This window comes from Oryzias melastigma, linkage group LG1, assembly GCF_002922805.2.
Source record: "Oryzias melastigma strain HK-1 linkage group LG1, ASM292280v2, whole genome shotgun sequence".
In the NCBI taxonomy this organism is placed as follows: Eukaryota; Metazoa; Chordata; class Actinopteri; order Beloniformes; family Adrianichthyidae; genus Oryzias; species Oryzias melastigma.
Genome location: NC_050512.1, coordinates 15,388,984 through 15,404,202, shown reverse-complemented (window position 1 = coordinate 15,404,202; position 15,219 = coordinate 15,388,984). Strand labels below are relative to the sequence as shown.

General features: G+C 38.4%; 1 protein-coding gene across 3 annotated transcripts in view; it reads left to right on the top strand.

Annotated features, from left to right (window-relative positions):
* The window catches only part of smad1 (SMAD family member 1), a 22,417-nt gene extending 8,838 nt beyond the window's left edge, over positions 1–13,579 (top strand). For all 3 annotated transcript variants that reach the window (XM_024259835.1, XM_024259834.2, XM_024259833.2), the window contains 6 exons: positions 2,585–3,139; positions 6,241–6,504; positions 6,597–6,713; positions 9,278–9,511; positions 9,719–9,975; positions 11,125–13,579. In XM_024259835.1, the coding sequence (XP_024115603.1) occupies positions 2,740–3,139; positions 6,241–6,504; positions 6,597–6,713; positions 9,278–9,511; positions 9,719–9,975; positions 11,125–11,268 (1,416 nt within the window). In that variant the 5' untranslated portion in view covers positions 2,585–2,739 and the 3' untranslated portion in view covers positions 11,269–13,579. The remainder of the gene's footprint in view (positions 1–2,584; positions 3,140–6,240; positions 6,505–6,596; positions 6,714–9,277; positions 9,512–9,718; positions 9,976–11,124) is intronic.
* Positions 13,580–15,219: the final 1,640 nt, after the last annotated feature.

The window sequence follows — 15,219 nt, the reverse complement described above, 5'->3', positions numbered from 1 at the left end:
ATTAAGTATTTCTGATGCATTGCCACAATATCTGTTTTAAAGAAGAGCATTAATAATGTCTTTGAAGCACGATTACTCACTTAGTAATCCTGAAGTTTAAGTCAGACGCTTCTCACTAACACCCAGTCTGTCACTCTCTCTTTTTTTCTTTTCCTATCTCCTGATCACTTCCTCTTTCTTCCTCTTCCTTTCTCTTTATTTATCACCCTTTCTCCTACAGCACTCCGCTGTTTATAGCCAGAGACTCCATTGAGCGGGGGTTAATGGAGGCCCCATCCAGGACCCCGCTGATAAATAATGTAGCTTCTTCATAATGCTATTCCCCAGGGAGGGTCCAGAGAGCATCATTACTGCCTCCTCATCCTACACAGCCCAGGCTTAAATTGATTAACAGACACTGAAGCAGTGCAAAATGATCCATGTGGCTAGTGTAGTGGCTAGCAGCTCGCACCGAGCGGGTCAAAGCCCCCACCTGTCAGTGGCGCATGATCCCACTTCGGCCTTCCATTAGTTTCGGTTTCTGTCCAGAGGACTAACGGATGTTCAGGGCTGGCTGTGGGGGATGACAGAAGGGCATTTGGGGCTGTGTTGTTTAAATGATGATGCGTGTTTTTGTATGAGGAAGAGTGTAACTCGGAAAACCCCTACAGATATTTGTGTGGCCTCCTTCTTTCCATGTCAAATGGGCAAAAAGCTTGATGGCCACATTTTTGAGTCCTAAAAAAAGCTTATTTTGATTTTAAAAAAGAAGGACCTGACATTAAACACTCATTGTAGTTTACACAATTCACTGAGGTGGAATAGAATAGTTCATGCCTCTGGATGGGATCCCTGTCTATGCGAGCTTATTAAAAGTACTAAACGGAAATTCCGTTTACAATGGAATTATACAAAGAATTGTTCAGAAAGTGCAGTAAAAAAAGAAAAATATGTTCTTTATGCAGAAGTCCTAGTCTATACATAGATATAGGAAGAGCGAGGCGCATTGGCGCCTTCATATTTTGACTACCTCACAGACAACTCTAAACTAGCATTGTCTTGAGTGGCAACACAGTGCCATATCAGACTTCTGAAATAAGCATGTGGTTAGACAGGCAGTTAGATATGATTGATCGCCAAGGGTTGGACACATGTAAGGAGGCATGGCTCCCAGCTGCAGCTGAATCATAGCAGAGGATTGGTGAGGCTGCTCCAGATGTTGCAATGCAGAACTTTAGAAAACATTTAATTCAAAACAGGTTCTTTTTTTTGTCTGTGCAGCTGTTGTAGGATTGCTGATAGAATATCCCTTTACTGAGATGTAATAAACACAGTTTTGAGTTAGTTTCCAATCAGTGACTGAAAAAGTTGCACAACATAAATATTTTTTGTCTTCAACAGATGTTGACCTTATTAAAATGAAATAATTGGATGTATTTATAGGGCTTTGCACCCGGATAGCCCCAGGAAATTGTACAGCTTGTTCTTTGTTGAGGCCATGACAAATGCATTATAATTTTAAGAATTCCAAAACGCTTTAGAGCCAAAAACAAAAGTTGTTTCCCAAAGATATTTTGAATGTTTGTCCTTGTTTTTTGGGGGGCAAAATGCTAATATATCTGTTTTTAGTTTGTACTTTTTGCCCTATTCCAAGTCCCTTAGACTTTGAAAATCACCTTTGAAATTGGTAGTATTACTGAAATAAAAAGAACAAAATGACATTTTCACATTAGTGTAAACTAGGGGTGTAAGAAAATATCGATACAGTGAAATATCACAATACTTTATTAGGCGATATTTGTATCGATTTAAAATATTGTCAAGAAGATATTTTACTAATTATTTAAAATCAAACATGTTGTTCAGTCTTAATAAAAAATATATTGTTTGTTACTGTTTTGAAATATATCACGATACGTATCGTATCATGACGTGATAAGTATCGTATCGCCACACTCTTGCCAACAAACACCCCTAGTATACAGAACTTGAAACACTTTTAACATATTTTCCCAGTTCGTTGTCCTTTTTATGACACAGAAATCCAACTTTTTACTTGATCTGCAGGACCAAGAATAATCATGAGGATAGGTGGTGCAGTTAGTACTCAAACACCAATGTCTGAGCAACACATCCTCATCCAGTCAAAAGGAAGGCATGCTGGGGCATGTTTGTCTGGTTTAAGAGGTGGCCTCAGAGAAAAGTACATTAATAAACTCATGTTTTTAATTTCCTTTTCTCAACAAAATGTGATTTTCTTCCACTTAGGTATTTATATAGACAACAGCTAAAGAAGAAACAATGCAACAATGCTGTGTGGGCTGCTTCCAGTATATACAGCCCTTTGATGTGAGCAATGTGACTTATTAGCTGTAATGTGACAGGCCATATGGACGGGAAGCTATCTGGAGCAGGGGCTGATGTGTGCTGGGCCTTTTCCTGCCACTTTCCCAGAAGTCATGAGTGACGTGCCCTTAGCAGCTACAGTGATGACATTATTGTTTTCTTTGTGAGAGAAAGGAAACACAAAGAAAGGTTTATCTCTCCAAGGATGAGTAGTTTATCTTCAGGTTGAGGATTTAACTTTCTCTTTCTCATTTTTTAGTGATTGTCAAGAAGACACTGGACCTTTGGGCACTGGACCTTTGGACACGAGCAATATCAAAGAACACTTAAACCTTTGTCTTCTGGAGCTGGATAGTGTCCCAACACTCCTCACACTTCTTTTAGGAGAGGAGAGGAGAGGACAGTTTGTCCACGATGAATGTCACCTCACTCTTCTCATTCACCAGCCCTGCAGTCAAACGGCTGCTTGGATGGAAGCAGGGAGACGAAGAAGAGAAGTGGGCAGAAAAAGCCGTTGATGCTCTGGTTAAGAAACTGAAAAAGAAGAAGGGAGCCATGGAGGAGCTGGAACGGGCTCTCAGCTGCCCCGGGCAGCCCAGTAACTGTGTGACAATCCCTCGTTCACTGGATGGACGGCTGCAGGTGTCCCACAGGAAAGGCCTGCCACATGTTATTTATTGCCGGGTGTGGCGCTGGCCTGACCTGCAGTCCCACCATGAACTGAAGGCGCTGGAGTGCTGCGAGTACCCCTTTGGCTCCAAGCAAAAGGATGTGTGCATCAACCCCTACCACTACAAACGGGTTGACAGCCCAGGTAAGGAATATGGTGTCGATTTACAGTGTAGTTACAAAAGTATAGATTCTAATTAAATATCTTGTTTTGTTATGTTAGGGTCAGATCTTTTTTATTTTTTATTTTAAAAAAATACCTCAAGATCTGTAGTTTTTTATTGGCATAAAAGTGACAAAAAGGGTTATATATCACCTAATCAAGACTTTTTTGTTATTTTAGAAATTTTAAAGGGAATACATTTAAGTTCAAACAGGAAATATTTTCATTAGTTTGCACAAATAAACACCATTCATATCCAATATATTTGAAAAGATGATTAAAAGATACTGTAGTGATCAAAAGTGTGAGAACACTCCAATGTTTCCATTTTTTTTTTGTGAAAACCATTGAAATTTTTGTCTTGTAGGGTAAACATTTCATATGTAAAATGTAATCAGTTTAAATACCAAAATGCTCTCTAATGTTTTATTTAATCAAAGTATCCCCCTTGGACGGACTTATACCAGCTGGACACAGTTGTGTGACATTCTTTCTACGATTAAAATTAAGCATTTTTCAGTAAACTTTTTTCCAAGTCTTCTCCTAAAGTTCCCATCAGCTTGGTTTGTGTTCACTCCTATTTTCAGTTTATCCTAAACCAGCTAAATGAGTTTGAGTCTGGAGACTGTGCTGACCACCATCAAAGTTACCATCTTGTTGTTTTGTTTTGGAGTAGTTCTAGAATAGCTTGAAGTTTTCCGTCGGTATCTTGTTATAGGATGAACTTGTGACCAATTAGATGCATTCCAAAGAGAATAGTATGGTGATGTAGAACTATCTGTACACCTCACTGACCCTCGATCCAGTAAAACAGCCCCATACATAACACTTATTCCTCCGTGTATGGGAGCTTATGTCAAACACTGTGGTAGTTGGCCTTTCACCTTTTCTGACCATGTAGAAAGATCTGTATAATGAACCAATGACTTTGATTTTTGATTTATCTGTTAATACCGCCTTTGTCTAGTCTTCACTAGTCTAGTGACAGCGTTTCTTGGCCCAGGTAGGCCTCTTTGTCTTATTCTGACATATTATCAGTGTCATTCTGACTACAACTCATGGCTTAATGTCTCCTCACAGTTAAAATTGACACTGGCCGACTACAACCACAATCATCTGCCCTCGAATCTGTTGTCCCTAGAGCCGTCTATCATGCAGGTGTTAAGTCTCAGAACCTTGACTATGATTTGGTCGTGACTTTGGGTCTGCCAGACCCCTTCCTGTCAGAGTTTCCCCCAGTTTCTCAAAGCCCCTTGACTTTATGTGAAAAAAAGACCCACATTTTTGAATGAATGATGGCATGTCTCTCTTCTATTGCTTCTTACTATTTTCTAAGCTGCACACTTCTTTCAGCAGTACAATGCTGTTTAGCTAAAGCTCACAGCGGTGCGAGGACAGTCGCTCTAGCACTACATTCATACAGAAAGAGGAATTTGTAAGTAAACATGAAAAGTTAGAACGTCTTTATGTGGGAGTTTAGAAACATGACCAACCCCTCTCCCACTGAAAAGATTAATTTATTTAAGATTTAAGCTGAAAAGTGCTCAGACATGGACACAATTTTTCAGTCAGTCATTTTTTGCAAGTTACTTTTCCACCATTTGAAGTGATTCATTTGACTTTAGTGCATTGAGCTGGAAAGAAAAAACAACTTTAATTGGGGTGTTGATTGGGTAGTTCAATCAGTTCCTGTGGGCTTTGAAGGATTTCAAGTTGTCTTTGCATTTGTAAGGTGCTTTACAAGCTTGCTTGCTTTTCCTTTAAAAAAAAATCAGTTTAGATCATAAACATACTATATTGATGCTAGAAAGGAAAGTTAACAAACCTTTTTAAAAAAAGGAAAGGAAGTAAAAGTAAATCAAGACGCTTTGTTTTGAAATCCGATGCAGATATTGTTGGCCTGGGTTTTATTGCAAATCTACTACAAATCCATTTGAAGCCAGAAAATGAGGCTCAGCTGACGAGATAAAAACAACTGTGTTCAGAACACTGAGTAAAAGGAAAAAGGTGTGTGTGCCTGTCTGTGTGTTTATGGGCCAGGAAATTCCATTTGAGGGAGAACGGGGTCTTTGTTTTGAACATGCCCTGGATGTCAGGCCCATCTTTTTCTCGCTCCTTCTCTTTGTACACATATTGACACACAGGCACACCCTACCCTGCTCTTGCACACGTTAAACAACCAGAAAAGAAGGCACAGTTTGTAAAATTGGCTGGAACAGGAAAGCGGCCACTCAAACACAATGGGAGGAAACAGTTGCTGGCGGACTCGCACACGTTTTGTTATAGCAGCGGCTGCGAGACACAAGGCTAAGGTGATTCAGCCCCGCGGCACCTGTCTACCCACACTGCTCCCCTCATTCTCCACAGTCTATTTTTCCCCTCTTAACACCCCCCCTCACCGTTCCAAGGAACCCCACAGCTGTTCTTCTGTCGAGCATTTCACCTCAGAAATAAATGACAACATTGATGCAGCGGCCTTTTGGAGACCACCTTTAGGAAGACGGACAGCCTGCTGCACGGCCTCTGAAATTTCAGCACCGGCTTTATTTATCTGCACATTTATTTATAGACACAAGTGGAGCATATCACTGCGGTTTTTCACTGCACCTCAATAGCCTTCAGTCAGTGATGAATTCCACAAGAATGGCTCGCCTCTTCCAGGTCTTTCAGAGCAGAAACACGAGAGTTGGAGCTGAATACTGCTGAGCGGCTGCTGACATTTGAAAAATGCAGCAACGTCTGCATTTAGAATGTTGAATTTTGGACAATTTTTTTTTTAATTAGTTTATATTTTGATTTACTTATTTAGTTATTTTGGAGCTAAAATAGTCCTATAGTTTTCATTTAAGCCCTAAGGGGTATCATGTCTAAAATTGTATAATATTGAAAAAGGGAACAGAAGACCTTTATTTTTGGCATTTTTTCAGATTTATTTTATTACATAAAAGCAAAAATACAGCTGTTGAACCTCCTGCAATTGAATAAAAGATTTTATGAATTATTTAAAAGCTGTGTTGTGTTGAGCTATGTTCTGTCCGTCTTTATGTAATCTCACTTCACCTTTTTCCTTCTCTCTTCCTCAGTGCTTCCTCCTGTCTTGGTTCCAAGGAACAGCGAGTTTAATGCCAAGCACACAATGCTTCCCCGATTCCGCAACCCCCTGCAGCAAAACGAGCCACACATGCCCCAGAATGCCACCTTCCCAGAATCCTTTGCGCAGGCCAACACTGTGCCATTCCTTCATTCTCCGGGAAATAGCTACCCGAACTCACCCGGAAGTGGTAGCACTATCACCTTCCCTCATTCACCATCTAGCTCTGATCCTGGCAGCCCATTCCAGATGCCAGGTGAGTTACCTGTTCTCCTTATTAACAAGGTAAACCTCCTATTCTTCTTCTTCTTCCTATGAAGTTCTCCTTATTGCGTCCTCCACATCCAGAGACTCCTCCACCCGCTTATATGCCTCCAGAGGAGCAGATGACTCAGGATTGCCCCCAACCGATGGACACCAACCTCATGGCTCCACCTTTGCCCCTAGAAAACAACAACCGAGCAGGTTACTGTCCAAACTAAGATTTTTTTTTTCACCCACACACTTACTCACACATCTGTCGTCAGTCTTAACTCATGGCAGAACGATAAACATTCAGGAGCCTGCAGCTTCAGTTTGGAAATTCCCTCTACATGCTTATAAACCAGCAGGGGCAGAATGCATCTACCCAAAATAATAAAAAATACTTTATACGTTTTACCATAAGCTCCTAAAACCTTACCTGGATACTTGTGAAATAGTAATCTAAAAGTTTTGACATGTAGTTCTTTACAATAATCCATAGAATAAATTATTCAAGAGGAGACAAAGAAAAAGAGGGAAAACAGAAATATCAATGTGAGATTGAACATAATTTAAGTCTTTTATGTGTATCCCCATCATCCAATCTTCCTACACAGTACTCTTTGGATGCTGTGGAATAGTATTGGACCCATTCTGTAGAACGTTTTCTGACAAGAAACCTCTGGGTTTGGACCATCAGTTGCTGCTTTACAGCAGGTGTCTCTCCTTTCACTTTTGAAAAAATAAGAAATGTGACATGAATTGTGCTAATGGCCTTGCTGTCTCGAGTGCAGAAAAAAGCTGTTCAACACCTGCTGTTTAAACAGGTGTTAGTAGTGCCGCTGCAGCTGCAATGCGAGTGCAGGAACTAGTTAGGATGTATTTGTGGACATGAGCCACACAAACACCTCCACCAAAGAATGAACTGAAATAGAGCAAAAGTCAAAATACATAAATAATATTCTCTAAAACCTGTCATTTTGAGTGTTACTGTTCATGTTCCTAGATGTTGATGCGTGAAAACATTAAAATCATTTGCAGTTTTATATTTTTGCATATTTGTAGATTAAATAAAACAATCAAGTCCAACATTTTAAAGAAACTGATTACCATCTATCTGTACTGGATGAGATCGTGGTTAATAAAAGTTACAGAACATGTTTACATGCCCACAGAAATTTGGATAACAGGAAGTAATCAGGTATACGCACATATAATAACAATGATCTAACAGAAGGTCCTGGTTTTTCTTCAGTCGGCTCTATTTGCTGCTGATCACTTGGATCAGGTGTGTTTAGCCAATGAGAAGCTACAATAGTTGGAAAACATGTAGAACACCGGCCCTCGAGGCCTGGAGTTTGGGACAATGTTGGTGTCCCTAAACTGTAACTTTAGCAGCTTAATAATGCCTACATATTCTTGATTTGACTTGATGCCCTACAAACTGTTTTTAATAACTGCTATTAATAGTCTTAAATGTGTATACCTGTGAGGTTTTTACACACCTCTTATTTGCTTAGAAAAATTTAGTTTTTCTTACAATTTAACAAAACTAATCAAGTTAACTAATAGAAGTTAAGTGGCAATAAAGTTATTTTTCCTAAAATTCTAATACACTTGGTTAAGTTGTCACTGTGTGTTTGTTTGCAGAGAATTATGCTGTTTTCTCTTTTTTCTGTTTCTCCTACTTGTGTTGCATTTATCTTTTATTTTTTATTTCTGGAGTGATCAGTTTGACTGATATAACAGTCTGTTTGTGTTTGGGAGTTTGCTAATTTCATGTGTTAATTTGGGCACAGCACCACCATCCTCGCTGGTGGGAGTGTGCAACTGCAGTTACCCATGACAGATCACTGCCTGAATCGCATGTTGTTTTAGACAGCTTGAGCTAGTGGCGGTAATATAATTGTTGGTAGTTACCCCCGCTTAATTACTGATTCAGGAAAAATCCTCGATTTTAAAGATTCAACTGACACCAGAGAAGTTTTTAATTTTACACTCAACATGTCATCATTAGTATTAAAATAATAAAATGCAAGAAAAAAAATGTTATTATCAAATAAACTTATATGAAAAAAGGAGCATGGAGCTTTTGCTTAATACAATCAAATAACAAACCAAAACTGAAAAAAAAACTTTTATTTTCCCTGTTTTTTTTAAAGTTGCTCAGTTGTCTTCCATTGTCAACACCCCCTTAAGGATGCTTTATAACGATAGCAGTAGTAAAACCAATAAAGATCAATAAAGATCTAGCTCATAAAGTTTAATTTATACTGTTTACATTTAAAAAGTCTCCCAAATCTCTTGAATAAAATTAGACCTATATATGAATGTTTAGCTTCTACACACTTGTGTCATCCTGCACACAAAAGCTGAGAGATTCTGGACACATCTACAGATAAGAGTTCCGGGAACAGCTGTTCATAACAAATCTGTTGCTGGAAGTGGGAGTTGGTGCGTCTTTTTCTGTTCCACAAGCTGCATCCTGCATTGGGAGCAGGTTTCTATTGTGTGCCAGCTCCAGTCATCCGACAGACAAAACACACCTGCCAGTCAGTGCCGGGCTAAAGAGGGAGTTTGGGGAACATATGTGCTTAAATAAACATGATTTGTTCCATTCAATGACAGGATGAGGCCAGCTCAGAATTATAGTAACTGGAAAACTTAAAATTAGTCAATTTTTCTGCTTCAAGTCTTAAAGTTATTCTGCTTTACAATAGAAAATAGATGAATTATGTTGTAGGACTAAGAATTGATGTGCACTGACTGTGTTGGGATGTTCTCAGTGTCCTCTCCAGATGTCCAACCTGTGGCCTATGAAGAACCCAAGTACTGGTGCTCCATTGTTTACTACGAGCTCAACAATCGTGTAGGAGAAGCGTTCCAAGCGTCTTCCACCAGTGTCCTCGTCGATGGCTTCACAGATCCCTCCAACAACCGCAATCGATTTTGCCTCGGCCTGCTGTCCAATGTGAACCGCAACTCCACCATCGAGAACACCCGGCGGCACATTGGCAAAGGTACCAGCTTAAGCTCTTTTCCACTGAGTTCCTTAAGGCTTTGGTGTAAAAGGGCTAAGATGAATTAAGTCCATTCATATTTTAAGTGATGCTCTGCACCAAAACAAAAAAGTCACCTTAACATTTAATCATATTTAGGTTCACAGCTGATGATTCTGACGTTGAATAGTTGCAGTGATTAAACGTTGTCTCTGTTTCGCCTCCTAGGTGTCCATCTGTACTACGTTGGAGGAGAGGTGTACGCAGAATGTCTAAGTGACAGCAGCATATTCGTCCAGAGTCGTAACTGTAACTACCAGCACGGATTCCACCCCACAACTGTGTGCAAGATTCCCAGCAGATGCAGCTTGAAGATCTTCAACAACCAGGAGTTCGCCGAGCTGCTGGCCCAGTCGGTCAACCATGGCTTTGAGGCGGTTTACGAGCTCACTAAGATGTGTACCATCCGCATGAGCTTTGTTAAGGTGAGTGATGTGTGTTCCCTCCCATGACAAAGGTGGAGATGACCCCACTTTTAATGTAAACATGCCTAGGATAGCACAAGGAAGCAAAGACGTCTTTGAACTGTCTTTGCGATGATTTAAGGGGAACTTTCAGATGTTTTACATGAAATGAGTCTTACAATCATCCTGTGTTGTTAGAACTAATGATGTCAGGGCAGGCCAACCCTTTTCCTCATGTTATCCTGTCCTCCATGCCCAGCTTTCTGCTGATTAGCTGACTCGAGTGATTCCACGGCCTGATTGACTGATCACACCTGATTTAGGTGGTCAGCATCAAGCAGGACAGTGAGAGCTGGGTAACGAGCAGCGTAGAGTAGGGCTGCCTTAAATTATGTAATCCTGCAGGATTTTTGCTTTTTAAATTTACATGGATGTATTTTATCTAATTTGACTTTTACTAATGTAATCCAATTAATTGTTTGTTTTATATTTTAATTGTCTGCACCTATTTAGGTTTTTGTTTTGGGTTTCTTTAATTGAAAATTTTGCTTTCAAAATACTTCAACAAAAAAAATTAAAATAGAAAATTGTCTTTAATCTGCCTTTTTATTCACATTTTTACCCTGTATGGCTCTTTTCAGTTTTTAAAACCACAAGATTGATCAAAAACAAAACATTTTTTAAAGCCTAGATTAAAAAAAAAACTTTTTTTTTCTGCAAATGAAAATAGGAGTCAAGTTAACAAAAACTGAGTGACCTGCAGACGTCTAGACATTCTTTTATCTGCTTAGTCTTGGTTTTAGCTACTTATGATTGTAAAAAGACACACGATTCAGACGTTTTAGGATGACAGAAAAGTATTTAAGCATTTTTCCCCCATGGAAAAATCAGATTCCTGCAAATTCATCATTTATACACTTAGTTTAATCTACAAAAGAATCTTATTAGAATGATTACTGGTTCTTAAAAATATATTGTAAAGGGCCTAAATCATGCTATTTTAAGTAAACTATCCTTATTATCTTTGGCACAAGTATGAATGTGGGGGTCCCATACATGCTTGTTTTTGTGAAGAATTAACATTATAATACAGTATAGGCCCTTTAAAAGAGACTGAAGGAAATGAATGGCGTTCACTACAGTGATGTGTGTTGTTCTTCCCTCTTCCAGGGCTGGGGAGCAGAGTACCATCGTCAGGATGTGACCAGTACTCCCTGCTGGATAGAGATCCACCTGCATGGTCCTCTACAATGGTTGGATAAGGTTCTAACCCAGATGGGCTCCCCCCACAACCCTATATCCTCTGTCTCCTAGGCTTCTACGGCCCAAGCAAGTCCTCACTGTCCACACCCCAGCATTTTTGACTAAGTAGCAAGAATAGCAGCTAACCGGTCCCAAAGAAGTTTGCGGTTTAATCCTAACTTGTGGAGTTTTGACGAAAACCCAAACTGATCTGGGACCTGCATCATTGAACAGGTCATGGGTAGGTTTGTACTTGAAGGACACCTGAATTGGGCACATTTACAGACTGGGAGAGGGATAGGCAGAGTTAAAAGATGCAACTGGGAATTACTTGATCTCTGTGACCAATCATTTGACCGACCATCACATGCATCACGAGGCGAGCGTCCTCTTAGATCCGGCCTCCACTCTTCCTTCTTTCCACTGTTCTGTTATTCTGAAAAACGGCTCATTTTGTATCCAACTGTTTCACTCCAGACTCCTGTTCAACATGAGTAGTGACAGTAGTTATGGGACCAGGTCACCAAATTTTACAGATGGCTGATATGTTCTGTCAATCTAAGATTGAATATATAAATGGAATCTTGTTTCAAAAAAGTATAAAGTAAGTATAGGTAAAACATTCAGCCAAATGTTTGTTTAAAAAAATGCATCATGACAACAAAACAAAAAAAAAATCAGAAATGATTAGTGTTTAAGTGTAAAAAGTAGCGTTTAGTTAGAGGCATGAGAGTCAATGGGCATTTCAGTCATTTTAACAAAAGAAAAATGAAGGCTCGCCGTTGTTACTGTTGTTTCTTTTACGAGAATGATAAAAAAAATACTATCATGACATATTTACTATAAAAAAAGTGCTGTGCAGTCTGGTTTTTGCTATGCATAGTTTGGTTAGTGTAGTGTTCTTCATTTAAGACTGATAACATGAAACTGCAGCAGTTTGCAGATGAGATGTTGTATATGCTGTATATACACTTCACTGTTTAGAACCATGCTTCCAGTCAAATCCACCCACCTTCATGCACTGAAACTCATGTATAGAACAAATGCATAACAGAGAGGGAAACGTATTTTTTGAAGAGAGAATCCTGTAACCTGTGTTGTGAAAATATTGTCACATAAACGTTGATGGTGCTCCATAAGTATTTGTCATTTTTAAGTAATTGATGCTCTGCGTGTTTTTTTTTTTTTTTATATATTGTGGAGCATTAAAAACTTTTTTTTTTCTTAACACATTTTTCATTACACTAGTAGTGACTGGAACTTCCTGGTATTTGCTTCACCTTTGGCAAACCATCATTGCTGGTTGATGTAAAAGGATTTGCCAGTGTGGGAGTCTAGTTGGGTTGAATTCTTTAGCATGCGGCAAAAATGTATTTATGCCGTTCTCGATGTTATACGAAGTTCTCTGGCGACTGCTCAAAGCGGTTTATTTAAACATGTTTAACACTCCAACGAAAGGTTTCTTTAATCTGGTGTCAAATTTAAAGTTCTAGACATATTTGGTTCAGATTTGGTCATTTTGATTCTTGCTTTGTTGTTTTTTTAGGATCATTTCAGACTTTTTTCACGTTAGCTGAATTAAAAAAAGTCATTTCAATTTTAAAGCATTTTCGTAAAATCATATAGAGGAGGTGATTAAGGCCTTTGTTCTCATCTGGACGTACAGCCAACAGGAGGCAAAGTGCTCTGCAGAAATGATGGTGTTTTTGTTTACAGCACATGAGAATCCCATCAAATCCTGAATATTCAACTGTGGAAGAAGGTGTGGATGTCTGTTCTTCAACTGCAACTATTATCAAATACAGATGAAGTTCGCAACAAAAGTCATGCTTCATGTTTGGAGCCTTAAATGACCTCCGCTGCTGTAACACAGCTGCAGGTTCATCCCACGCTTGAATAAAAGACGTTCTACTGTTATTGACCTTAACCCTAAAAATGCTTTCGGTGGTTTACTGAATATGGGATTGTTTTCTTACATTACAGTGTAAATATTTCATTGATCCTCTCATTTTGTTTTTACAGTGGTTGAACAAAACTTGTTTAAAAGTGACTTGAGGAGGAAAAAAAAGAGCAATCCGATTTTAACCAATGAATGAAAAAAAATGTCCCTCACTGATGTCCTGATATGTTTTATTAATGTTTTTTTGGTTGTTATTTCTTTTTTTTAAATAAGTTTTAAAATGTTTGTCCTTTCTTGCTTTGCTGAACTTATTACATTCTTTTTTTGTTTTGTATTTTTTTTTACATTTTTGCTTAGTCTGCACTCTCACATGTGGCTTCATTGTTTTTCTGTTTTGCTCCACAAAATCTCCTGAATTCAGTTTAGTTCATGAATATCAAGTCTCTACTGGAAGATTCAATAAAACTGTTTAAATAATGGTAATGTCCCCGTATTTCTTTTTTTAATGACTTTAATTAACTATTTTTAACAACACTTTTTATTGTAGGCCTGACATCTTTTTGTGAACTTCATGAGATGCCACTGTGACAACTTGATTATTTGTTTATTTAGATTTATAAATAATCAGGTATATATATGTATGTGTATATATGGAATGTGATGTGATTTTTTTTTTACATTTTTACCTTACATATACCTTACATTGATCATAATTACTGAGAACTTAATGCTATTTCTCATCTGATCATTTTTAAAAGGCATTTTCTCTATAACTGATATTTTAATTATTTTTAGGAAGCAAGGTTCAGAAATACTGCAATAAATCAAAGGAAATTGAAACTAAAGCCTTAATTTATAATTAATCCACGAAAACATACAACTTTTCTGAAAACTTAGCTTTTTAAAGCCTATGATGTGCTCCTAGACTAGCTGTTCAATTCACCAATCAAGTTATTATTGGCTTTTGTCAGATTTGATAACTTCCATTTTCCTTCAATAGAAACCCTTTGCTGCCACTTGCTGGTTCAAAGTGTCAACTGACATGCTGACTTCTTTAATTCCTCAAATAAAACCTTTAAGCTCTTTTTTATTTAAGACACTTTTTTGACGGTTATCATACTTCAGGCTAGGAAAGAGGATACATCGTATGACCATTGAAGAATTAGTATATTCATGGGATTAATTTAAGTACTCCACCTACAAAGACATTGACAGTCTGGTATGTTAATAGTAGGCTAATTTGAACATTGAGATATATAAATCAAGCAATCCACTTTAAGGAAGTGATGTAATATTAGTGATATAAGTATTGGATCCTCCAGTAACCATTAAGAGTTGTGGTTCACACAGACCAGTTAATTTGAAGTAACCACTGAAAGACACCTCTCCACAGAGTCAGTCAATCAGTCCAAACTCTCCAACAGATTAAAGAGCTTTCAGTGGATTTAAGGGAGAAGATTGTAGACCTGAAGAAGACTGGAATAACTACAAAACCATGAGCAAGAAGCTGGAGGTTAAGAGGACAACAGTTGGTGCAAATTGTCCAAGACCATCAATCAAATAAGATCACACCTGGTTTGATTGATGGCTAATAAGTTGATCTCAAAGCAACTTGGACCACAGTCACCTATAAAGCCATTAGTAGCACTTTAAGTCACAATGGTTTAAGTAGTCCTGTTTAAGAAGGCACATGTGGAGGCCCACCTGAAGTTTGTCAATGAACATCATGATTTAGAGAGTGATTGCTAGAAGGAGATGTAGTCAGATGAGACCAACATATTGAACTCTTTAGCTCAGAGCTGGTAGAAATATGCTTTGGGGGGTAGTTTTCTGCACAGCGCTAAAACTCCCCCTGATAGGTGCAGAAACCTGCTCATCAGCTACAAGAAATGTCTGACCTCTATGGTGCTCATGAGGGTTCAAATACTTTTTTTTCCCACAATGAAATGCAAAGAAATTTACATAAATTATTTAAAGTGGATTTTTTTAAATGATTTTCTATCTTTCACTTTTCAAATTAACATACCATTAGGATGACAGACTGTCAATTTCTCTGTTAAACCCACAAAATCAACAAGAGACAAAATACTAATTTCTTACACTGTAGAAGGCTGGCAGGAGGC